The sequence below is a fragment of the Schistocerca gregaria genome, unplaced genomic scaffold, assembly GCF_023897955.1.
Source record: "Schistocerca gregaria isolate iqSchGreg1 unplaced genomic scaffold, iqSchGreg1.2 ptg000180l, whole genome shotgun sequence".
Classification (NCBI taxonomy): domain Eukaryota; kingdom Metazoa; phylum Arthropoda; class Insecta; order Orthoptera; family Acrididae; genus Schistocerca; species Schistocerca gregaria.
The window spans coordinates 2,576,975-2,604,860 of NW_026061730.1; the positions used below are offsets into that span (position 1 = coordinate 2,576,975).

At 42.6% G+C, this 27,886-nt stretch overlaps 1 protein-coding gene across 1 annotated transcript in view; it reads left to right on the forward strand.

The window, feature by feature from the left end:
* Window positions 1-27,184, forward strand: part of LOC126302892 (uncharacterized) — a 223,198-nt gene extending 196,014 nt beyond the window's left edge. The window contains exons 8-10 of the mRNA XM_049991748.1: window positions 8,764-8,939; window positions 11,252-11,460; window positions 25,636-27,184. Coding sequence (XP_049847705.1) covers window positions 8,764-8,939; window positions 11,252-11,460; window positions 25,636-27,113 — 1,863 coding nt within the window. The 3' untranslated portion in view covers window positions 27,114-27,184. The remainder of the gene's footprint in view (window positions 1-8,763; window positions 8,940-11,251; window positions 11,461-25,635) is intronic.
* The last annotated feature ends 702 nt before the right edge of the window (window positions 27,185-27,886 follow it).

Here is a 27,886-nt window from a genome sequence, read left to right on the forward strand (position 1 = left end):
TTGAACCATTTGGCACTTCATGTCACCATCACCATCTTCGCTTCCTCAGAATCTCTACTCCTAATAGAAGGAGGAAGTTAGGGGTCTGAGATCACATAGCCTGCTAATTGAAAAGATTAATAAGAAAGCAGGTAAATCAAGTTTTACACAATGATATGAATGCTGTCATGGAGAACATCATAAGGATATTTTGCCAATGGTCAACAGCAGGTGAGACGAAAATCATAGCATAACTAGACGATGCAATTTTATAGAAAGAACATGAACAGAAATAGCAAGAACATTAGTTTATTAGTCTACAAATGTTTGAACATAGCTATATCTTTCTCATCCACAGTGATAAAACTCATAATTCGAAGCGCATTTATTTTGGAGAAGCCAAAATTCTATGATGATGGTTCAGTACTAGTCTGTAAGTACCGTAGGGTCAGCTATAATTTATGGCATAGTAACAATTGGGATTCATAAGAAATGAGTAAGTTGATATCTGGTCCTATAAAATTACTTGTGCTCAACATGGAGGATCGTCGAATTCACGTCTCCTAATTAACCTGTATACATAACACAAATTTATAGAGTTCGATACAACTGTACAAACTCTTCCCACCCTAACAGTGACTTGTCCATTTCCCGCGACTCCATGACCAGACTATAACGCAGCTGACACTTGTGACTCGACACCAGTGGTGGCCCCGTGTGCTCATCACTGCCAGCACGGTCCAGGTGACACAACAATTCCCCAGTCGCCACAAACACAGAGGACGGGCAACAATTACGAAAACCGGCATTTGAGGTCTACCAGTTAGCGTGTGTTACGCCAGCGAGTGGCTTTGTTAAAGGCACTGTGCCAATACAGTCACAAGAAGAATATTTAATGAATATGTCAAGGCCAATGAAAGTCTGTGCCAGACTAACCTAAAACCGGATGCAGCTTTCTGAGAGCATTCATCTTAGTCGTTAGTCTTCCTGCATGTGTCTCCTGGAATAACTCAAATCTTTATCGAGTCTCAAGTCTATGATTTATGAACACTACTACCAGTGATTTTCCCACTGACAAGCATAATAGCTATGTGGTTTTAACACATAGGATGTCCATGGAGCATTATGATCATTTGATTCTGACAGCAGTATACAATGAAAGCAAAATGACGTAGTATGATCTGTGTCTTAGTGTAACGTTTTGTGGCGCATGTAGCAACGTTCCAATCCCTAAAGTCTTGTGTGATGCTCATCATGGGTACTTTGAGAAGAGAATTAGGGACTCATGTTTTAGTGAATTAATAATACTGTGGGTAGATTGAATCTTTTCTCTATAAATATTACGGGTATTTGCTGGATAGTAATGTCAAAGACTGATAGTTGTGGGTCTCGTATTTAAGACTAGTTTTGAAACGTCCCCTTTGAAAAATTATACAAGACTGTGCTTAAACTGACACACAATAGTTTTTAGCGCAACGCAATCTGACTTTCAATAATCCCTACAAGAGAATGGCCCAGACTAACATTAACCTATATGTTTCACAAATCACTTACTTCACAGACTGCGCACACCACAGCCAGTGATTTTTCATACCGAGCGCTATGTGGCGTTACCAATAAGAAAACCTAAACAGCCTACTTACAGTTTCTGCTGACATCGTTTTATGTCCTGACATTCCATCTTGTTTTCGTTACCATCACCCATGCATTTTATTTCTGCAAAGGCTATTTACCCTATACATATCCAATATTGTGTAGATTTAGTACGTCATAGCTTAAGAGTACGGCATTGTATGGTAGTGAAACATGAACTGTGGGAAAACCGGAACAGAAGAGAATCGAAGCATTTGCGATGTGGTGCTATAGACGAATGTTGAAAATTAGATGGACTGATAAGGTAAGGAATGAGGAGGCTCTACCCAGAATCGGAGAGGAAAGGAATAGTGGAAAACACTGACAAGGAGAAGGGACAGGATGATAGGACATCTGCTAAGACATAAGGGAATGACTTCCATGGTACTAGAGGGAGCTGTAGAGGGCAAAAACTGTAGAGGAAGACAGAGATTGGAATACGCCAAGCAAATAATTGAGGACGTAACTTGCAAGTGCTACTCTGACATGAAGAGGTTAGCACAGGAAAGGAATTCGTGGCGGGCCCCATCAAACCAGTCAGTAGATTGATGACCAAAAAAAAAAGCTTGCGAGAATGTTTAAAGGGCGACTTCTTCATTATCTTTGTGGTGCAGCTTACCATTCGTTGCTCATACACTGCACCTGCTTAGGAAAAATGTAGCTATGAAAAGTCGTTCCATAAAACCAATGTTTTACAGACAGTTTCCATTTAAAAACACACTTTGCTTTCTAAATGAAACTTAAGTTTTCAGATAGCTGTAGCAGTCTTGAGGTGCGCGTATTCCAGATACTTCCACTCGTAGTTATTCACTAAAGCCGTGCAGAGAGGTATGGCAGGGCGTGTTGTGGCCCAGATAAGGATGCAAACTACGATTTTGACCTTACAATAAGGTGAAAAAATCTTATGAATATAAATCAAGGTAGAGTATACAGCTGACTGTCTTACAGCCCTCCCCCCCCCCCCCCTTTTTCAGAAAAGTAACTCAGTTTGGCCACTCTGGTATCGGCTTACCCCATGATGTCGCAACACTTCTCACTCAATTTTGGATAATGCTCTTCTCCTCAACACGACATTGAACTCCTAATAACTGTGCACAGAAGAAGATGAAAGAGACGCACTTGATAAGTATCTATTGAAGGAGAAATGAAAGACCCTATTCGATCACTGATAAGAATAATAATAAATGTACTTAAACCTGTTGTGTTCGTTACTGGAATACACTTCCAGAAACGCAACATCAACTGGCATGTTTGTCATTAAGGGCATATCCAGCATGAGCACTAGTGGAGGTGTATGACGTCGTCAGAGGAATGTGCTGAGAGAAGACTGACAAACGCAAACGACAACACAACTGCAGATGCACCAGCAGCTGGTGGTTGTATCAGAACATTGATATTCTCATAGAGCACATCTATAAACAAGAGCATCTCAAAAATAACGAAAAACAATTTAACACTGCAGAATACTCATGTATCTGCCTGTGAAAGATCGAAATCGTTCCCTAGGGATCATCATCATCGTCATCATCATATCAGCTGCTGGGTTCAGCTCCCTCAGCGAGTCATGTCTCATTGTGTCTGGAAAAGAAGAACTAGAAGCCATAGGAATCACCTATAAACAAAAACACTATAGAAAACAGGTACATTTACTTTCATCCTCTGCCAAGTGGATCATGGTGAATGACATCACACCATCGTCGGTAAATAGTGACAACAGTGTGGCGTCATCATTGTTATCCAATGTGCGTGTGCGCTTTCCGCAGTCACCATCATCGGAACGGTTACCGCAAGAGCGCTTCACTCCGACCCCAGTGCTGGCTGGCAGTCGGAGACAGAGTAAGACTCGTGTGGCCCTCCGCAGGGCTGTTTACAGACCCCTTCAGCCACGTAGCGTGCGCTGATGAAGAGTTCAAGTCGCAGTTCATCACGCCTCTTCTCTCACCACTAACATTACTTACACATAGCGTGTTGCGACAGGTTCCAACGTGTTGGTACACGTTTGATCATGCGTCTCTCAACTTGCTACTAATCTCATTACTTACAAAACATGGGTGCAAAGCAGCACAAACGGTTTTATTTCTCGGAAGAAGAAGAATTTCACATATTAAACGAGTAGGATTATGCTATGACAGAAATGCTCGAACTGGAATATGCTGGCTGCAAGCAGCTGCTGATCGGCTACGTTTTGAGTAACACATTGCAGGCACTGGGAAAATCATCTCGACAATTCTCGAAAAAGAGTATAGATGACACGCGGTAAATAAACAAAGCTGGCAAAAGAACTGCAAAAAATGAGGTCGGAAGTATCTAAATACACTACTGGCCATTAAAATTGCTACACCAAGAAGAAATGCAGATGATAAACGGGTATTCATTGGACGAACATATTATACTAGAGTTCACATGTGATAATATTTTCACGCAATTTGGGTGCATAGATACTGAGAATCAGTATCCAGAACAACCACCTCAACCACCTCTGGCCGTAATAACTGCCTTTATACGCCTGGGCATTGAGTCAAACACAGCTAGGATGGCGTGTACAGGTACAGCTGCCCATGCAGCTTCAACACGATACCATAGTTCATCAAGAGTAGTGACTAGTGTATTGTGACGAGCCAGTTGTGCGGCCACCATTGACCAGACGTTTTCAATTGGTGAGAGATCTGGAGAATGTGCTAGCCAGGGCAGCAGTCGAACATTTTATGTATCCAGAAAGGCCCATACAGGACCTTCAACATGCGGTCGTGCATTATCCTGCTGACATGTAGGGTTTCGCAGGGATCGAATGAAGGGTAGAATCACGGGTCGTAACACATCTGAAATGTAACGTCCACTGTTCAAAGTGACGTCAATGCGAACAAGAGGTGGCCGAGACGTGTAACCAATGGCACCCCATGCCATCACGCTGTGTGATACGCCAGTATGGCGATGACGAATACAGGCTTCCAATGTGCGTTCACCGCGATGTCGGCAAACACGGATGCGACCATCATGCTGTAAACAGAACCTGGATTCATCCGAAAAACTGACGATTTGCCATTCGTGCACCCAGGTTCGTCGCTGAGTACACCATCACAGGCGCTCCTGTCTGTGATGCAGCGTCAAGGGTAGCCGCAGCCATGGTCTCCAAGTTGATAGTCCATGCTGCTGCAAACGTCGTCGAACTGTTCGTGCAGATGGTTGTTGTCTTGCAAGTGGCCCCATCTGTTGACTCAGGGATCGAGACGTGGCTGCACGATCCATTACAGCCATGCGGATAAGATGCCTGTCATCTCGACTGCTGGTGATATGAGGCCGTTGGGATCCAGCAAGGCGTTCCGTATTACCCTTCTGAACCCACAGATTCCATATTCTGCTAAAAAGTCGTAGGATCTCGACCAACGCGAACAGCAATGTCGCGATACGATAAACCGCAATCGCGGTAGGCTACAATCCGACCTTTATCAAAGTCTGAAACGTGATGGTACGCATTTCTGCTCCTTACACGAGGCATCAAAACAACGTTTCACCAGGCAACGCCGGTCAGCTACTGTTTGTGTATGAGAAATCTGTTGGAAACTTTCCTCATGTCAGCAGGTTGTAGGTGTCGCCACCGGTGTCAACCTTGTGTGAATGCCCTGATCATTTGCATATCACAACATCTTCTTCCTGTCGGTTAAAGTACACGTCTGTAGCACGTCATGTTCGTGGTGTAGCAATTTTAATGGCCAGTAGTGTGAGTATAAAATTTTTATTAAATAGACGTTTATTTACTGCGCAGCCATGGTAATAGTATTTGCACATATCTGCAACACAAGTAAACCCGTTTTTCTCTCCACCACAGTACACTTGCATGAGATGTCGGATTGACAGACAGTTGAATGATTCCAGATTCAGAATGACAGTGTTCTTGAAAATTTCCCACATTCACACCACCTTCTCACAACCTTTGATGTGCACAACGCTCTCTCTGTGATCACAATTTCAGAGTGATGTCAGCATATCCCCATTGGTCATTCCTGTAACATCGCAGCTTCTGCGATAATGGAATCGAGTCAACCACGTTACTATCTTCCAAGACGAGTCATATTTCATTGCTCTGAACAGCTGTGGCGAAGTAACGATTGTGTAGAAACTTGTCAAAACTGAGTCGGTATGTGCGACAAAAGCTACATCTTCAAACATCGCTGAACATGAAGCGGCAACACTCGTTGTGGAGGCCTTGCATGTGAGCAACAATGTTCTACCAGGAGGAGGCAGCTTGGACCCTGGAAAAGCAGGTCTCCAGTTGTATCTAAGGTGTTTCATACACCAACATATTGACATAACCCCAGAGATTGAAGTCCAGGGTTGTAAGATCGAGGGACCACGCTGGCCATCCGACGGGACTTACTCTTTCCAGTTCAATAATGAGGGTAGATGTTGTTCAGCTGCTTGCAAAAACATTAACATCAAAGTGGGCTGGTGTACCGACGTGTTGCCCCATACAATTCTGTGGACACGAAACTGCACATTCTCCAAGCAATGTGGCAGCATATCTCACAGAAACACCAGGTTATGTGGAAAAATTAGATGGAGAGGGAGCAAATAATGTTCTACTGGGTGATCTTGGATAATGCCCTAAAATACCTTGACAAATAATCTTTGCTGTTAGCTAACGATATGTGTGGCGTGGGGATTGTCCTCATTCCAGATCTGGTTGTTTGGCTGTTGAAAACACCATCACCAATGAATGAGGCATCATCCGAAAACAATACAAACTGTACGAAGTTTGCCTGTGCAGCGCTGTTTCCGATAATAGATTGACACAAGCAGACACAGAGTTCAAAGTCCTTTTGTCTCAGTGCTTGCACATTCCACATTTGCTTACTCACTGTGCACTGAACACAGCAACACACCTTACCATGAACACGTCACAAGCTATCTGATGCAATGGACCACAGACAACAGGGATAATGGTGTGCTTTCAGCACAGGTTAATGCGCCAGTGAGATGCTTGAGTGCTATGAGCCGGATTGTGTACAGCGTGTCTGTTTGGTGGTCAGGGGTGTACACTGTTTATCAGCTGCTACTGTTCAACTGCACAACGGACACCCCAGATCTTTGCAAGAGTACGAAGAACTGCTGGAATCATTGCAACACATGCACTGAGTCCGACAGTCGTTGCTTGGAACAATTACTATGAGTTCCATTGTTGTTAGGAGGTGATTGCTCTGTATGTCCTAAACACAATAAATATGCCTTTTGAAAGATTGCACTGTCACATGTTTCAGTACGTCCCAAAAGGATTGGGACACCACGTATAGAGAACAAGAGCAGTTCTGTGACACTTCCTTCTACCACTACTGATGGCACCCTTGTCTGTGATGAACACTCGCCTTCCAGGAAACATACTGGGTGAAGCTAGGGTGGATAAAAAGAAAGGAAAACAGAATGGGCAAGTGCGAGTGGGACTCACACACTAAGGGTTCCGTACAAATCCCCCATCCTGGGAATCGAGAATACCAATGAGTTTTTACTGTTATCGAGAATCCGTATCGATACTGGCGAGATATTGGTCCCAGGAATACCAAGTTCGGTTCAGAAGATCCACAGCCTACAAAAACAAACAAGAATAAGCGAGCAGGGGACTTCAGTTTATGTATGTAAGGAGAGAAGGTTTAATAGAACATTTCTGTTTACCTACTAAAAAATGACTATAACACACATTTTATGTTTGGATGCAGTAATGTTCGTATGTTATGGTTAGATCAGATGATGAATGCAATGTATGACCAAATCGCAAAAGACGTTTTTATGTGATATAATTACAACTTAACAACTTTCAGATTTTTTCTTCATTCTTCCCTTCGCTTGTAGCAGAAAACTTAGTTTCGAAAAATCTCGTGATTCTAAGTCAATGAAGAGCACCCTATAGGTTTCAATGAGTGAGTTTTCGAGTATCAAAATATGTAACGTAAATGGCTATATCTTTTGATTGCATTGACTTAGAAGCTTACAAGTTGTACAACGCCAAAGGGAGCATAGGATTGGGACATGTGACATAAATTTGAATTTCGTACCCGAAACTGGCCCAGGAAAAATGATCTTGACACTCCGACAGGCAAATAGACAGAGTGATAAGAACATGAAAAATAAGTACTTTTTCTTGATATATAATTAGAGATTAATAATTTTAGGATTCTTTTCCTTTACTTACACTGTGAAACCTTGCTTCTTGCCACATTTCACAATTCTAGATCAACGAAAAGCACCTTACAGGGTTTGACGAGTGAGTTATCCAGTATTAATAAATGTGACTCAAATGGCCGCATCTATAAGGGTTCCATTTCTACAGACTGAGACATGGAACCCTAATTATTCCACAGTATTCTCTTTCCATCCACCGGACTTATTTCGAGACATCTTCTGGGACAGGCTCATTTTTTCCCCTCTGAAACTTGCAAAGTTAATAAACCGTGCTACATTCCTTCAAATCTGCAATATTCGAGAAGTGTTCAGATATAGACCGCATCGGGTTAGATGACGAGCAAGAAACTGAAAACTTTTGGCAAAACCTAGCAGCCAGGCAATGGACAAACGCTACAAAATTTTGAGTGAAACTGACATTTCATGTGTGCACAATTAATTCAGACAATTTTTCTAATATGGAGCGGCTGATGCCTATAACTGCGTTTGTAAAAGGTCGCAAAGTGTGTTCAGGTTTCTCACTGCGTTGATAACGAGTAAGACTTTCACGAATTTGTCAACAATCTGATCATTCTATTTTCGAAAATCGTTCCAATGTTTGAATTGAATCTCATCAGAGTCCCAGACACGCCATGTCGCTCTACACGTAGGAACTCGACGCTGCTGGCAGCCTCAGAACGTTTCAGTCGGACTTGCCGTCACAAGAGTATGCTTTCAGACATTCAGACGTTTGTAATGTCAACTACCAAGAAATATCTCCAGCTCTCTTAGTTTCACAAATGTGTGTATTTAATGAAACACCACGAGGCATCTGCTGTGCATTAATGTTTTAGTACCTGTACAAAATTGAATGTACTACATTCTTGCACTGGCAGTAATTTTCAGTGTTATTTACTAGTGGTACATTTAACTGTAAATTAAGACTTGCTGCTACTCGTGAATGTCATGCAAGTAATTTGAACTATTTTCTGTGTGTCTCAGGGTAGCCACACGAGTGGTCAGCAACTCCATGGTTGGACCAAGGACGTGGAACGTGTGAAAGACAAGCTGCACACGAAATTAACCGGATTGGTACAAGACGCGCAATACGTCAGCAAACAGGTAGAGCACTACGAGATGGACGAAGACAAGGACAGGCCGGGACGCTTGATATTCAGGTTTGAACCAGTGTACACTCAAATCTTTGTTGTATTCACTTTATTAGAGTTTATTTCACTTTTAACCATGGAAGTATTCATTAATGATATAGAAAATACTGGGATCATTTAATTCAGAATGGAAGGAGATGGTGACGGAAACTCGTCATTTACAGTTTTCTGATTGTTTAGACTTCAATTTCTTTATTCGTATTTTGTCTAAAAATGTGCCAAGTATTAAGCAGCAGACGGGTGGAGAAAACCAACACAATGAACGGTGTTACTGATTTGACTAGAGATAGTATTGACGGTTGCAAATACATCCGAAGTTTTCAAAATTCGTGGAAATAGTTATGTGGAACCTGACACGAAAACTGAGCACGTCCCCACTTTATGTGGGACGAAGAAAAAAGTCATCTCCAGGACAAATTACTCTAATACCGTGTAGTAGTGGCTCTAGCCCACATATTGGCATCCACTCGGCGAGGCTACAATTCCTGTTCATCTCAATATACGAAGGAAAAATGTAAGCAGTGGTGAGGGAAGACGGGAAGACGCCAGAAGAGGGGAGAAAGCGCATATATTTTGTACTGTGGTCGGTGTCTTTAAATCAGTTCGTAGGACAGAGAGTAAATACTGGAAGTTGCGAGCGAGAGGGAAGCGAAGTTGTCTCTCGAGTGGTTGATATGTGGGGCTGTGGAAGGGAGTGGTGTAGGAAATATGCTGGCAGTATGGAGAGCGACGAGGTGGCTCCCTATGTGGGAATGGGTGAGCTCCCAGTAGGTTTTGTGGCGGTGTTCTCCGATTCCTTTAGGTGGCTTATTGTGGCGTAGTTTTGGAGGTGGAAAACGTGGATAAGGATGAACAATTAAAATCTGTCGTGATTGCGATCAATTGTCGGGTGTCCGTTGTGCAGTCGAACAGTAGCAGCTGGTAAACAGTGTACACTCCTGACCACCAAACAGACCTACTGTACACAATTACCGTTACACCCGAAGAGGTTGGTACTAGAGTCACTTTCGGGAATTATGTGTCTGGGAAGTGGACTAGGTCTTTTGAAACGAAGGTGATGAACTGACATCCCCAGTTAAGTTCATCATGGTAACTGATGTGGTATACGGGTGGGGAGAGGCAGTGGTCATTGTGAGCAAAGAACTTGTGTGGTGTAGAGTGGCTTCAACAGAGAAAGGCAGTAGCTGAGGTGTCTGTTAGGGTGGTAAAATACAAATTACGGATAAAGTGTTATGCAGGATGATTGAACATGATTTGCAGCCAACTGGGGCTGTTTTTGAGGAACCCTATTGTTACTCCACATTGGTTATGGCGTGGAGATTTTTGGTTCGCTACTCCATGTCTGTCATCAGCATTGTGAGTGGGTTACTGATTCACTGTACATGGAGACCTGCAGATAGTGGGATGCGATAAAAGTGCAGATATTATCTCAGGCAGTGAGCACGAACGTACGAGTGGTTGGGGAGGTTGATTGAAAAGTGTAGATGAGTATATTGTAAGACAGGGTTGTACTACACGAGGAAAGCTGTAATTCAGGTTGCACAGTACTTGAGGAGTTCGCATGGGGGGTTTTAGGCTAGGCAGTAGTTTGAGCTACTCTCTTGAACACTCGTCAGTTGGTACAGATATATGGAAATCAGACCGCTTTCAGAGTAAAGACAGCTCTACTGCAAAAACTGTATCATTAAAGTGTAACTTCGTAGAAAAGTTCCCGAATTTACTGCCATCCAGGAAAGCTCTCACGCTCAAATTATTCTTGGAACCGAGAGCTGGCTGAAATCTGAAGTGAAAAACTCTGAGATATTTAGCGAGTCGTGGAATGTGTATTGGAGTCACAGATTAGAAGCCACAGGAGGCGAAGTGTTCATTGCAGTAGACAAAAACTTTGTCCATATTGAGGTCGAAGTTGAGTGTGTCAGTGAAGTCATCTAGTCGCTTATTACATCTAAAGGTGAAACCAAGTTAACTGTTGATTGTTTTTACTAGCCACCCCTGGCCGAGCGGTTCTAGGCTCTACAGTCTGGAATCGCGCGACCGCTATTGTCGCAGGTTCGAATCCTGCCTCGGGCATGGATGTGTGTTATGTCCTTAGATTAGTTAGGTTTAAGTAGTTCTAGGGGACTGATGACCTCAGATGTTAGGTCCCACAGCGCTCAGAGCCATTTGAAAAATTTGAGTGCCAGTCTGGCACACAGTTTTAATCTGCCAGGAAGTATTAAGTCCACTGCTGAGTGGAAATCCAGTCTGGATACTTTTACATTCTTGCATAAACCATACATGCTTGGTTTTCAACTTTCAACCTAGCGTATTGTGTGTTACAGGCGGCCGCTGTTGAGTGAACGCCTACTGCGCTATCAGCCGTGGAACCTCTCCTTTCCCGACGACTTCAGTGCGCTGTGCGAGGAGCGGCAGCCACAGGCGTCGCAGATGTTCAGCCTCGCTGCCTCACTGTACGCCGCCTATCGCATCTACTGGTACGCTGCAGCTGAGTACATCGATTTATTATATGAAGATGAATTCAAGACTGTAGGTAAGTTTAATACCGGGACCTGTCCATTTCACAGTTATGCGCTGAAGACTGTCCAATTATTTGAGGAATGAGGTTCAAATAACCTTCTGAATATCTAGTTTTAGATCTTACGTGATTATACTTGCTACGCAAGATAATCACTGGTGCTCTTTCAAAAGTCAGTTTTTCAACTGCTTGGCAACTCTCCATCTAGACCTGTTAAAACCTAACTACCCTATTTAGATGTATTATTGACTTATTATACAGGGAGTAAGAAAGACTACATACACAAAATTTTCGAATGTTTAAAGAAGATTAAAAAAACTATTTATATGTGACACAAATTTCACATGTGCATCCTCTACCTGCTAGTGGTCCTTGAAGGTTCCTACACTAGTGATGTACAGAGACTGTGTGATGTTTTAGAGACATTACTCAAGTGCCAGCTGGGTGCTAATGACTGCATAACACACTAGAAAAAAGTGGGTGTTCCATAAATAATGGTTATAGCCTCAGCCTAACAGGCAACCGGCTCACCTGGGGTGTCTGTCAGTTCTGGTACTCCGAACAACTCGTCTCCCTCCCGTAGGAGCCCCGCAACATCTCTAAAAGAATGCCCATCCAACAGCACTTTGAACACCGTCTCTGAACATCAGTGAAGGTAACACCTTCATACATCTGGGACATTTGCTTCATATACAAAAGTGTCCCTTTTTATCTTCTATAAACACTCTAAAATTCTGTACATGTAGTTTTTTTCAGACCCACTCTAAGGCTTGTTTTAAAAATGGCGATTGGAATCTGTAACATAATGGCTACAGACAAACTAATTTTTTGTCAATACTATAACCAATGTAGTGTTCTAAATTTCTCATGTATTATAATGGTATGATACTGTTCGTATTTACTAATTTTCTTGGATGAATAATATTTCGACTTATAATTGAACAGTTAATTGGACAAGATGTAGTGTTAATATTATTCTTACATATGTTAATACTAGGTCTGAGAAAACTCTGTACGAATGTGTAATCGTGATGGAGAGTACTTTTACAAAGTTCTTCTTAAAGCGCTGCACACCAGCGAGATAGTAGGGCGCGAGTCGCAGGACTGTACGCTACAGTGGGCAGTGACGGGGGAAGGGGGAGGGAGGGGGATCGGCGCTGTGGTCGCACTCGCAGCGATGGATGGGGGGGGGGGGGGAGGGGGGAGTGCAGTGCATGCTGCTGACCGCTCATCTGTCCGGGGGAGGGGCGGGGGAGCGGATGGGCGAAATCAGTCGGGTGGAGATGGAGGTGTGAGGAGGCAGGGGTTGGCACACACTCAACGAATCTGACTGTTTCCTCAATCCAACAATGTCCTGATGTGCCGTCCCTGAACTGGTCCCACTACAATGATAAAATTTGAATTGTAAACTTGGTCACTCATCTAGTTCACAAAGGCTGAAACATATACACAGGCTGGTCTATTGATCCTCACCAGGCCAAATATCTCACGAAATAAGCGTCAAACGAAAAAACTACAAAAAACGAAACTTGTCTAGCTTGAAGGGGGAAACCAGATGGCGTTATGGTTGGCCCGCTATATGGCGCTGCCATAGGTCAAATGGATATCAACTGCTTTTTTTAAAAATAGGAACCCCCATTTTTTATAACATATTCGTGTAGTACGTCAAGAAATATGAATGTTTTAGTTGGACTACGTTTTCCGCTTTGTGATAGAGGCTGCTGTAATAGTCACAAACATATGGCTCACAATTTTAGACGAACAGTTCGTAACAGGTACGTTTTTTAAATTAAAACACAGAATGTAGGTACGTTTGAACATTTTATTTCGGTTTTTCCAATATGATAATCTGAACTTATCATTTCCAGGAACACATGCTGTTACAGTGTGACTACCTGTAAATACCACATTAATGCAATAAATGGTCAACATGATGTCCGTCAACCTCAATGCGTTTGGCAATACATGTAACGACAGGCATTTTCAGTGGATCACGATGGCAGATATCCTTCAACTTTCCCCACAGAATGAAATCCAGGGACGTCAGATCCGGTGAACGTGCAGGCCGTGGTATGGTACTTCAACGACCAATCCACCTGTCATGAAATATGCTATTCCATACCGCTTGAACCACACGTGAGCTATGTGCCGGACATCCATCATGTTGGAAGTACGTCGTCAATGTGTCATGCAGTGAAACATCTTGTAGTAACATCGGTAGAACATTAAGTAGGAAATCTGCATACGTTGCACCATTTAATTGCCACCGATAAAATGGGGGCCGATTATCCTTCTTCCCATAATGCCGCAACATACATTAACCCACCAAATGCAAAGCATTATTCGCTACACTAAACATACCATCCTTGTCCCAACAGCTCCATGCATTGTATCCCCACCATCAAAAATATCGAGTTCAGAACCACGGTTTTCCACACCATCAGTCGAACTCACTGTCATCATCCCAACAGTTTATTGTGTCACATCCCTAACATGAAAGACATTCTGTTTAGAATCACTGTTCTCTACAACATTCAGTCTCTTTGAACGTCCACATATAGTCCAACAAATAATGATAACATCCCCATTCACCTTTCATTTTAACATACAAGTCACCTACTCCAAAAACGAATCCTACTTTATCTTCAGCCACCCCAAAACATCAGCTGAAAACCTATACCTAACCTTATTTCGCCACATAACACATCACGACAAAGCAGTAGCGTACCATCCCACTCATATGTCTGTTCCGTCAGCTCCAGCAAGATCATCACTCACATGTTATCTTAATACTACAACTATACCTTGATGAAAATTGTTAGAATCACACAACACAATCCCATTGTCACTCTACACTCTAAAAAGCACAGGTAATTGCTACAACATACCATCAAATGATGTTGCGAATGGGTGATTGTGAGATATCTTGATATCAGGCTCTCATTCTACAGACCAAAAAATCCCTGGGATTGGTGACACACATGAAGAAAACCACTACCACATTTTGCATAATATGAACAATGCATTGAAAAGGATTCATTCTGTTCATTATCCTCTCGTCCATAACAACCACATGTTGCGAAACAACCTCAACAACCCAGACCCAGTGCCTCTTATCTTAAATATATCTTCATTGATCCTCATTGTTCCTAATGACGGTTCGACAATTCGGTACATACTGTGTCGCTCAAATACGACGACCACATCTTTTGCTCGCAGTTTAAAGTACCTGTCCACAACGCCGCAAAGCGAATTTAATATAGCATTTACAACACAAGAATAAAACGACACATTCCAGAAAATGCTGATGAGACGCTGCTCATAACTTCATTACTTTCAACCATCGTAAAAGAACGCTTCTTTCCTACTAGCTCTATTAAAGTTGTGTCTTGTCATTCTGTATGCAAGTTTCTATCCGTATGACTTAAGGGTAACGTCTCTGAATACTAATCAAATCGTCCTGGGATACAAATTCAAACATTTCTAATGCTTAAATTTAGAAAATAATCATCAGTAAATCAGTAACGGTGCAGGGGCGGACAGGGTTTTAGGACGCTGTTTTGCCCTTGGCATGGGTAACCGCTCCTAAAAGCCTAAGGGTCAGCAGTGTTCAAAGGCAGAAGGTAAGGGGAACCACTGATCTGTATCCACAGGACATGTGGCCTGTAATTAAGAAGTGTTCTGATGACCCCTCCATTGGCAAAATATTCCAGACTAGTACCCCATTCGGAACTGTGGGAGGAAATAGACAAGGGGCAGGTGTCCCAATGAATTATGTTTGCTGTATAGCTCCTTGTCCTACACATCACGCTTCTTTTGTCACTGTAAATCTTACTCAACAGCATATCTTCATCTGCTTCAATAACTTCACCTCATGGTGTAGTCTCTGCTACATCAAAATCAATTATGTTAAAGACCTAAGGAATTATTACAATAAATACCACCAATCATTTCTATCTCCTTAACTTCCACCATGGGACACATAAGCATGTTTGTGTGGTGGCACTCGCATCGGAGGTAAGACGGTTCCAATCCAGATGATGGAAGAAATTTCCGTCCCTAGTATTTCATCTACATCTACATCTACGTGACTACTCTGCTGTTCACAATAAAGAGCCGGACAGAGGGTTCAATGAACCATCTTCAAGCTGCCTCTCTACTGTTCCATTCTCGAACGGCACGTGGGAAAAGTGAGTACTTAAATTTTTCTGTGCGAGTCCTGATTCCTCTTATTTTGTCGTGGTGATCATTTATCCCTATACAGATGGGTGCCATCAAGGTGTTTCCGTAATCGGAGAAAAAAACTGATGATTGAAATTTCGTGAGGAAATCCCGTCGCAACGAAAAACGCCTTTGCTTTAATGATGGCCACTCCAAATCACGTATCGTTTCTGTGACACTATCTCTCCTGTTTCGCGATGATAGAAAACGAGATGTCCTTCTTTGAACTTTTTCCATGTCATCCCTCAGTCCCACCTGCTGCGGATCCCACACCGCACAGCAATACTCCAGAATAGGGCGGACAAGCATGGTGTAAGCAGTCTCTTTAGTAGACCTGTTACACCCTCTAAGTGCTATGCCAATGAATCGCTGTCTTTGGTTGGCTCTACTCACAATATTATCTATGTGATAGTTCCAATTTAGGTTATTTGTAATTGTAATCCCTAGGTATTTAGCTGAATTTACAGCCTTCAGATTTGTATGAGTTATCGCGTAATCGAAATTTAACTGATTTCTTTCAGTACTCCACTCTTTTCTTTATTCAGGGTCAATTGCCACTTTTCGCACTATACATATATTTTATCTAATTCGTTTTGCAAGTTGTTTTGATCATCTGATAACTTTACAAGTTGGTAAATGACAGCACCATCTGCAAACAGTCTAAGACGGCTACTTAGATTGTCTCCTAAGTCGTTAATATAGATCAGGAACAACAGAGGGCCTATAACCCTTCCTTGGGGATGTTACTTCTGTTTTACTCGATGACTTTCCGTCTTTTACAACGAACTGTGACTTTTCTGACAGTCGCACAACTGAGGCGATACTCTGTAGGCACGCAGTTTGGTTGGAAAACGCTTGTGAGAAACGGTGTCGAAATCCTTCTGGAAATCTAAAAATATGGAATTGATTTGACATCCCCTGTCGATAGCATTCATTATTTCAGGAGTATAAAGAGTTAGATGTGTTTCACAAGAGCAACATTTTCTGTATCTGTGCTATGTTTCAATAAATCGTTTTCTTCGAGGTACTTCATAATGTTAATACAGTATATGTTACAAAACCCTACTGCAAATCAACGTTAGTGATATAGGCCTGTAATTCAGCGAATTACTCCTACTTCCCTTTTTTGATATTGATGTGACTTGAGCAATTTTCCAGTCTTTAGGTACGGATCTTTCTGTGAGTGAGTGGTTGTATATAATTGCTAAATATGAAGCTATTTTATCAGCATACTCTGAGAGGAACTTGACTGGTATACAATCTGGATCGGAGGCCTTGACTTTATTAAGTGATTTATGCTGCTTTGTTATACCGAATATATGTATTTCTATGTTTCTCATCTTGGCAATTGTTCTGGATTGGAATTCAGGAATATTTACTTCGTCTTCTTTGGTGAAAGAGTTTCAGAAAACCGTGTTTAATAACTCTGCTTTAGTGGCACTGTCATCAGTGACTTCACCGTTGTTATCGCGCAGTGAAGGTACTGATTACGTCTTACCAGTGGTGTGCTTTATGTATGACCAGAATCTCTATGGGTTTTCTGCCGGATTTCGAGACAGAATTTCGTTGTGAAAATTATTAAATGCATCTCGCACTCAAGTACGCGCTATATTTCAAACTTCGGTAAAACGTTGCCAGTCTTGAAGATTCTGCGTTCTTTTAAATTTAGCATCCTTTTTTCGTTACTTCTGAAACAACGATCAAACCCGTGTTGTGAACCATGGAGGATCAGTACCATCACTTATTAAATATGTGGTTTATATCTCTCAATTCCTGTCGATGCTACCACTCTGAAAACATTCCATGACTTTTCTACACTTACATGATCAGATCTGAAGGAGTGAAGACTGTCTCTTAAAAATGCGTTAAGACCATTTTTATAAGCTTTTTCAAACAGATATACTTTGCGTTTCTTTTTGATGGTTGTAGGTGTTGCGAAAAGGCCAAGTATGTTGTCGCAACCATTTACGCTTCGAGTGCGCTCATGAACTAATTTCGCAAAATAATTTTCTGAGAATGCATTCAGTGCACTTTCGGATGACATTTTATGCCGGCTTTAATCGTATAATTTTTCCAGCATATCGAGGATAGATTGAAGTCACCACAGACTATAACTGTATGAGTGGAGTACTTATTTGAAATGAGAGTCAAGTTTTCTTTGAACTGTTCAGCAACTATATCTTCTGAGTAGCGGGGTCGGTAAAATGATCCAATTAATAGTTTAATCTGATTGTCAAGTATAACCTCTACCCATACTATTTCATATGAGCTATCTATTTCAATTGCGCTACAAGGCCAACTACCTCTGACAGCAATAAATAATCCACCACCAACTGTCTTTAATCTATCTTTGCTAAACACTGTTAGATCATTTGAAAAAAATTCGGCTGAACTTATTTCCGGCTTTAGCCACCTCTCTGTACCTAAAACTATTTGAGCTTCAGTTCTTTTATTAGGGCTTGGATCTGTGGTCCTTTCCCCAACACAGCTACGACAATTTACAACTACAATTCCAATCGTTTCTACACCTACCTTACTGAGTTTTACCTTCTCGCTTTTAGACAGACGACCCTTCTGTGGTTTCCTCAGACATTCTAACCTAAGAAACCGCCCAGTCTCTTCCACATAGCCCCCGCTACCCGTGTAGCCACCTACTGTGTGTAGTGAACTCCTGACCTATGAACCGGACCCGGAAACCCACCACCCAATGACGCAAGTCAAGGAATCTGCAGCCTACAGAGTCACAGAACCGCTTGAGCCTCTGACTCAGCCCCTCCACTCGGCTCTGTACCAAAGGACCACAGTCGGTTCTATCGACGATGCTGCAGATGGTGAACTCCGCCTTAATCTTGGAAGCAAAGACTGCCAGTCTTTACCATATCAGCTAGCTGCCCGAAACCAGAGAGAATCTGCTCCACTCCAAAGCGACACACGTCATTGCTACCAACATGAGCCACCACCTGCAGTTGGCAGCACCCTGTACTCTTCATGGCATCTTGAAGCACCCTTTCGACATCCGAAATGAATCCCCCCGAACTGCACACAAAGTGCACACTGGCTTCCTTCCCCTCCTTAGCAGCCATGTTCCTAAGGGGTGCCATTACGCGCCTAACGTTGGAGCCGCCAACTACCAGCAAACCCACCCTCTGTGAATGCCCAGACATCGTCAGCCACAGATAACATCCGAAATCTGCACTTCAGACAAACCAGGGATCTCTAAGATAGGCCCCTCAGAATGTTTTTCGCTGCCTGCCAGACTTGGAATTGATCTTCCACTCGACCATGGGTGAGGGGCAACCTCAGTGCAGGCAGTACCCAGAGTGGTCACAGCAGTGGACTGATCGGAGGACATGTGAGACATGCTCAACGTCCCTCGCATCCCGAGCTCAGTCCCCCACAGTGGCGCCCCTTGCCAGCAGCCTCAAGCTGTGTGACAGAAGCCAACACACAGCCTGGAGCTATGAGAAAAGGGTCGCCAACTCAGCTCGCATCTGTACACAACAATCACAGTTCATATCCATTACTGCAGTCACTCCTGTTTGAAGCTCGGTGTACTCGCCTTATTAGCAGCGGGAAATCGAAGTGCTCTCTCACTGATTGTCTAACTGCCACTCAGTTGTTCTAACCAAACAAACAAAAGCCTGTACGATACGAGGGTCGATAGCAACGGCGGTACTGTATACTACACTGTTATTGAAATAAAATGCTGTAAGCACTGGAACACACAAGAAATTACAAAAAATAAACTATTAACTACACAGATAACTGAAAATAAGTCACTCCTGTTTGAAGCTCGTAAAAAATATGTAACAAGCGGATGGTGCACTTGCCTTATTAGTAGCAGGAACTCAGGGTGCTCTCTCGCTGTGTCTGTCTAACACCAGTAATGGGAGGGGGGATGCAAGCATAAAGTTTCTCATCACCGGGCCTTGCGTCAGTGTTCTACATTAAATTACCTCTCCTCAGTGTATCATGGCATGTGGGCCTGAGACATTGTTGAAGGTGACACCTGTGGTATCCACCATAATCGCCTGCATCTAATCGTCAATCGATCATCATAGAGATGCTGTACGCCTAAGCACCATCACCAGGCACCAGTGAGAAAGAAACAGTAATCCACTCCTCCTGTACTTTTGAGGCATCACACACGACAAGTTTTTTCCAGCTCTGCCAGCGCCTGGTACGAGTTCTGTCAGAGACCAGCCTGAATTCTGTCTATGAGAGTATCAACAGTTCCATGATGACAGCAGAGAAGTGACAAAGTTCAACTTCTGCCTTCAGAGTGCAGTGTTGGTGTAACGTCACTCAGTCAAGCCTAGACCAAGCAAGCATGTACAGAGAGTCGAGGGCCAACAATAGACACATACTTGTCCCAGCTGCAGTAAGCGTGGAGTGTTCATAATCTGCAGACTGGCGCTGTAATGCCGCTCAGTGTTTTGGCAGCTGCTGAGTATTTGAACCCCAAGTAATACCATACATGCTCATACAGCCACAACCAAAAGGAGATAAAGATAAGTGTATGGCTTTCGAAACCATAAGGAGTTCTGTTCATTGACTGTTTCATTTATTTGCTTGTAAATGTATTAAAAGCATACACAACAACAACATGCGTATCAGATGTGGATATTAAGCTATTAACGCATCCACACCTATACTAAGCAGATAAATTGGAGTCACAGTTCTCTCACCATACAAGAACAGTACCCAATTACGTGGAGGAAGATAAGCATTTACAGTAAGGTGGCGGACCTGCTGCTCCAGTTCTCTTTGCTGACAGTGGCTGAGGACTCTCACTTTCTTTCTCATATTTTGAAATAATCATGCATCTGCAGCCTACAACAAACTCAAATAAAAAAACAGCAAACTCGACAATGCGTGGATTCCATCATTCAACCTTCCTCTGTACTTGGAAAAACCCACTGGTTGAGGGAATGCTGTCGTAAGCTGTTGTCTCCAAACTTGATTTTCGACCGAATTTTGTTTCTCTGTGATGTCCCCCGACAGCTTAAGGTGAATGATACGACGGTTCCTTTGGATGGACACAGCTGTCCTGTTTCCCCATTCTTCCCATTTCTGGGTTATGCTCTGTCTCTAATACCTGTTTCATCAACAGGATGTTAACCCCTAATCTTGTTTCTTGCTTCGTCTTTCCAAAAGCCTTAACTGCCCCAGTGTTACTTCCACCAATAGAGCTTCGATCTAAGCACTCTCAAAATTTTACTATTCTTTAGAATCTTAGAACACCTTTGCATTCTGTATCGTCTTTTGCGTCTCACACGCAAGCTCTACCAGCTGATTAGATTTCCCTCTCTTCTGAAGTTCCTGAAACTTTGTCACAAATCGTATACGTTCCATAAACTTCGAGATCAAAAGCAGATTGTTCTCGTCTATCCTCTGCATACCTAGGCTTCTGCTGCACCTATACCAACGTGTCATACCTACCCTCCATTTGCCCCCTTTTTGTATCCTATTCCAGCTAAACGTCAGCTCGCTGTTTCTTCCTGTACCAGAACAGTATGTAGACAATTACTCATCCAACCAGTTATAATCCTAGCGTCTATGTCTCTTCAGTCTGTAGATTTTCCCGCTTCCAGCCTCCTGACCACCGTAATCTCTGCCTCACACCTCACTCTACCCACATCAACTTCTCAATCATACTACCCAGCCCACTCCAACACCTTGAAATATATACACCCTTTCTGACCTGCACCAGCTTCATACTGTATTGCCCTCATAATAGTTATTGGGAACTGACTCCCCATGACTTGCTAGACGCACTAGCTTTATCCTCACCACAGCACCATCATCAACTTCAGTGTACGTGTTTTTTTAGAGACGCTATGCCTTTTTTTAAACCTATCATTTTATTCATTCTACTCGTAAAAATTATACAGGCATTTCTAACCTGGATAGGCTGGAGAGCAGCCACGTGTCTGCAACTTGCCCACCACCCAATCATGTGGTGGGAGTGAAGTAAGTAAAAAAAAAAGTTAAGTGTCTACATCAAAGTCGTATATTCGGCCTTTCACAGAATCTGCCTGTGTATAACAATCTTTCGGAACTTATTCGTCTTACTGGGTCTACATGAACTATATACATTGGATGATGTATAGCATAGCAGTATCATGCTTCTTTGATTTGTACTCTGAACATGAATAGTGCTCGAGGAAAACAACTATCAGGACTTCTCGGATTGCAGTCGATAAAGCTGTCCTCAAGCTGAGGCCTGGTTTGGTCACCACAGAGCTTTGCGAGAAATTGTTCTACTGCATGTTGTGGTCACTCGCCGTCTTCCTACTTTTGAACTAACTATCCCAGTTAATAATTGTGAGACACAGTTGATTATTGGGTCTCTGAACAATTCTGCAGTTCCAACAGTTTAGATTTCGATAAAGCACTGTCAGAGGTGAAAGAAGTGATAAGTGACAGAAGGAATCTCGGGAGCAATGCCTGAATCCCAAGTCTCTGGAGTTGTTATCCCACATTCATCCACTAAGCAGCAGAGGCATATATGTCCCAATTGCGTTTATTTCTGCATTATTATCATCACACAAGAGACGAGTGAGACGATGTAATTACATTTTTTTGGGTGTCTTTGAATTTATGCTAACAGAATGCTGAGAGTAACCGTTCATTGTGGTAAAGATACTCCCTAAATCGTCAGCTACTTTATTTTGTAGGGCTTTTCCTCGACATTCTCGCGTTAGCGAAACAACCTGTGTGACAAATGTGCTCCATCACTTTTCTTTACGCTGCGTGATGGGTTCACTAAGTTCACGAAGGAAAGCGAAATATCAGAAAGACGAGAATTCAGCCTGCATTCTCATTCTTTGTACAGTATGCCCATGGAGTTATGTCAAAAGAGTATGTTCTATTATGGCGTACTGAGATATAAAAAATACATATCCAGCAGATCGGTGTAGGGACGGTCACACCTTACACAGAGATCTATGTGTCTCGCTGTCCCCTTTGCTTTATTGTGGATCGTACTTGTAATTCTGCTTAGAAAGACTTCCTCAACACTTGCGTCAATTTTCCATTGATCTCTTAACGTTCAGCCACATGGGACTTAATTAATCATCATATTGAGTTACTGGCGTGGTAAGATCTGAAATCTGTCATGCCCATTTCCAAGGGTTGTTGAGGTGGTAATATTGGGAAAGCGTGGTCACCTGTTTAATGTGCTTCAAATGTTGCAGAACAGCACACAATCCGAGGCCAAATTGTTGATCAAGGAACCCACACACCTCAATAACAAAACGTGACTCAAAGGTCCTTCCTGCTACAACCACACACGATCCGTGACTGCATTGTTATGGAGCTGAGGTACGGGCTTTTCACTTGTACAGTGAAATGGAAGTCCCCATTCATGTAAGCTTCAGAAGAATGTGGTCCTAACAGGTATTTTAATCACACCATGGCCACATAAGATGAGGTGGGTTCCTTACCAACTCTTGCTGATAATGAGTATTTCCCTTAGACAAGAAAACAATAGTTTTCCTGAGCACACTGTTATATATGGCACATTTATCAGTAAGCAACACTCTTGAGTGAGGCATGGCAGAAGTTGTCAGAACGAAGTACCGTAGGCTAAAAATTGTTACTCCATATCTTTGTCAGATAATTCCGTAACAAACACCGCCCTAAATCCTTCCGTATTCAATTTTTTTCAGTGTGGTTGTGCATTGTTCAGCAAGATGCCTGAAGTCGAACTACTCTTTTGCAAATGTATTTCACTGGAGACTGCTCATCTGATTAAGAGGCGTGACACATGTTTCCTCTCACTTTTTATTGCTTCAAATACGTGGCCTGTCTTTGAGACAGCCTAAAAATACTGTAACGTTGTTGCTTTAATTTGAGGTGTAAGCGGTGCTGCTATTCAAGACCATAAAAGTGGATTAAAAGCTGTGAGCTGCCTGGGGAAGTTAACGTTGCATTACTGCGCAACTGTTTCACCGGGTATCCAGTCTAGCTTACCAAATTCCCAACCAGACTAACATTAATTATAATCTTTTAATGGTCATACGAAAACTAAGAGAATTTAAATTAAAAAAAATAAATCAGTTTATATTTGGAAATATATTTTAACATTGATCATTGAAATTTCAGCATATTAAACTTGAGTCATATCTAAGCTGGTGCCTTATTTAGGATTGTGAAAATGTGAGTTTGTAATCTTACGGAACACATCGAATATGAAGCCAAGATTGGGAGACTGCATACAACACTGCATTCATAAAATAATACACGAAGAACGTTGAAACATATGCAAGAGGAAATTAACCACAACCAACCGATTCAATTTCCACCCAAAGAAGTTACGATCGTAGCGCAATCCTCTCTGTCATGTAATTACCACACAGTGGTATACTAAATTCATACTAACTCTCTGTTAAATCTTCCCGAAACGAATAGCTGAGGCCTACTTTGATGATTACACCACATGCTTCAAGTGGTCAACTTGGCTTACACAAAGAGTGTAACTCCACAATAATTCTGATAATTAAAATAAATTACATCAAAACACTAATTACAAAAGAAAAACCTCGTACTGTTTACTATTGTCTTGCTATTAACCTTATGGGTCAAACAATTGTATAAGCACGTGGTACTGGTCTCACAAAGTACACCCCACGTGGGTTAAACATACAGAAAAGTTGCTATATTGAACAATATTGTCAAGACGAGACGTTATAATCTCACGCACATTCGCATTTAAGATTGATGATCTTAGTTAGAGTTACTGGTCAACACGTGGTTCCACTTTGCTCACAAAGTAGTGACAAAGCAACTACTGGAATATGTTCTGAACTTCACTCGAATTACACTGCGTTGCAATTTAAGATAACATTAGATATTTTAAAGCTAAACCTGAAATAAAGGTCATTAAATTTTCAGTTAGGCTTATCTTAAGAAATCCATTGTCCTACGGACTTAGCAGACACGCGCTTAGCCGGAAATCTTACCACTTCAGGCGCTCGTCACAGAGAGACTGACCTGCCGGGCTCCTACCGAGCGTGTTTCCTTATACAAAACGGAAGTTACCAGAGAGGCAGCTACCTATACCAACATGACAAGGGACGAACAGGACAATACTAAGGATAGAAACCTCTTTGCTGCTACCATCCAGCATGCTACTAGAAATAAAGTTGCTCATTCATCCTCTCACACAGAAGGGAAGGGGGATGACAGTATCTCATCATATACAGTATATAAAAGAAAGCGGATGTAGGTTCCGTATGAGACTGTGTGACATGAATTACATATAAACTGTGTTTTAAAGTGTAGCAGTGTGACAGATCGTTCTTGTTAATGAGTAAAAGTAACACATTTCACTGCTCAGTCTCCTCCCAGATAGTCAGAAACACCACAGTAAATTTAGAAGAGGAATGTATGCCGTAAATGATAACAGATTTATGAAATTAACATGAACGGAATCCAACAGAGGCCTTTCAATACAGGACATTTATCTCAATCAGGAGGGGCTGCTTTACGAAGTGGACCGTGGCAAACGGTCTCATCATGCATTTCACGGTTTTCACTAATGCGGGTGTTCATGCACCCACAAATCCGCCACTAATCTCTCCTTTACAATATAACTGCTGCTCCATGGATTCGGAACTGAAAGACTGCAGCGCTGAAACAAAAATATAATTCTGGTAACATTGTTTTTTTGGCCATCTTCAAAGCTGGAATATCAATAAAACCTATTTATTTCCTCATTTTTATTAAGAGAGTTACAAGGAATTTTTGGACACCCTGTAGATGAAATAGACTTGCATACTTAACAATGATGTCTATCTTTGTCAATACTCTTAACTTATGTTGGCTTGTCGCCTTACATAATTCTGGGCAAATGCTCCAAGATAATATAGGTAAACAACGACCAATCTTATCATCGAGAGGAGGCATGGGATCCCGCTACTTGCAGTATATGGGCGCCACATACTTGCTGTCATATTTTTGCAGATGAGGAATGGCAGCTGGAGGACAGAAGCAGCGCTACGCTCTCCGTGGACACTGACTGTGTGCAGCTATTGGCGAACGCCCTGGACCACCCCACGTGTCCGCTGGAAGATCTGCCGCTGGAAGCCCTTAAGCAGCGCAAGCAGTGCCGTGTGCAGCTGTGGAACGACGTGGTGCAGAGGTCGCCCCACATACCCGTCACCAGCTACCTGGCCTACACGCAGAGGGTGAACGTCAACCTCTGTCTGCTGGCCTGGGTGGCAGTCAACTCGTACAGCATTTGTCAGGGCGTCCCGTTTAGTATGATACAGTCCGTGAGTGATACTCGCTGCTATTTCAATAGACCTGACGATCAATCGTGTCTGCAATCGAACGCTACAGATGCCATCTGCTCTGTTTCCAGAGCTATTCTGTTGCTGAAGTGTCGCGATTTTTCCTCCTTTAAGCATTACCATAATTGTACGCTCATTTATTTCCCATTTCTATGGAGCGATCGTACTAGCAGCATACTGCATCAAAAGCTAACAGAAGAAGCGCTGAACTACAAAAGCAGTTTAAATAACGCTACCTTAAAATACAAGGATTTCAAAATCGACAGCTTGAAGCCTTTAGAAATCTCATTTATAATGGTAAATATTATTTTCCGTTTTTCGACTGCCGGAGTATACATGTACCTTCCACAGTTACGTAACTTGCCTGGAAAGATACTCTTGTCCTTTCAGATCACGTGTATAATCCAGATCCTGTGTTCTGAGGTCGTGTATCGTATGACAGGTTTCCCTGACTTACCTACAGCAGAGCTGATAGATAGCGCCCTCACACTTCTCAGCTGTATCTGGCTAAACTCATTCTGCTACCACATGTACGCTTGTGTTCGTCATCTCAGGCTTCCTAACGACCTGCTACCTGCTGAAGTAAGCAAGTTATTCTGTCGTCAGGTGTTGCATGTGTTAATACCGTGGAGTATAGTATGTGTGGCAACTGTTGCTTTGGAAAAGACGAGTAAATATTACCTGATCCACAGTCGTGTGTTAGTCCTTGTGGGGATTTCACTGTCAGTGGCTTTCAATTTGGTTTATCTCGGACTGGTTGGATACATGTACCTACGTACTCGGTATACATTGCGGCAACTCAAAATTGTTGATAACACAAAATTTGCCTCAAAGAAGGAATGTCTTTTTATGTCAGTTAAGACCGTTATTTTAAGCGGAATAGGTATTATTATTAGAATTGGGTTCCACCAGGCTCAAGGGATAGCGCAGTTTGTGTATTATGTACATCTAGCTACTATGGTGCAAGGACCAGTGCTCTTCGTCTGTTTCGTTTGTAATGGAACGACGCTCCCCATAGTGAAGTACAGGGTAATGGCATGGTGGAACCCAAATAGCATCCCTGCAGAGCTAGAGCTGTGTTCAGCAGCTGAGAGGAATCTGGCCAGGAGAAACAATGAACAGTCTCTGGTTGCAGAATCCTCTCTGTAGCCTCCTTCAGTATTGTTCTCAAGAAACTGTCTTGACAGTAGTCTGCATTAAAGCCAGTAATAAAAATTGAATCTACCTGATATGACAGTATTAAATGTCATTAAATGTGATATAGTACAGCCAGTACTTCTCTTTCCTTATGTCTTCTTCATTTATAACTGCGTGCTTGCTTGCAAGTCGTAACCTTTGTCTACACATTGTAACGCACTGAGATTACTTACTAAAATTGTTGGGAAACGCTTTGTGTACCAAAAAATATCTGGTACCATGCACCGCGGAATTTGAATCCCCGCCAGACGTCATTGACGTCGGAGACCCCTAGAGGTCTCTGCACCATCGCGCCGTAAGCTGTGGCGGTGCGCGCCTCCTGGCCCGCATTTAATGTGAGGGCGCCACAGTGGAACACGTGGTTGCACCGGCCAATAACGGCGTCCTCGATAGAGTACCTTAGCGCCTGCCTCTCGCTCAACTAGCCAGTCTAACATTGCGTACATCTCTGGACATATCGCCTCGCCTTAGACAGCGTATTTACTTTCCTGTTTTGTTTACGAGTGGACGTGGTTGTCTAGTTAGGTTTTCTTGACTCTGTCGTCTTGTTCTTCTTGTTGTCGTAAGGTCCTTTGTTGATCGTGTTTGTCCTCTCCCATTGTGTTGTCGTTCGCGGGCAGCTCCACGGGTTCCCCCTCGTTTTCCGTCACTTCAACCCCGCGGCTGTTCCGGTCGCTGTAACAACATTTGGACGACGAGGTAAAAGGTGGTCGTTTTTGGTATGG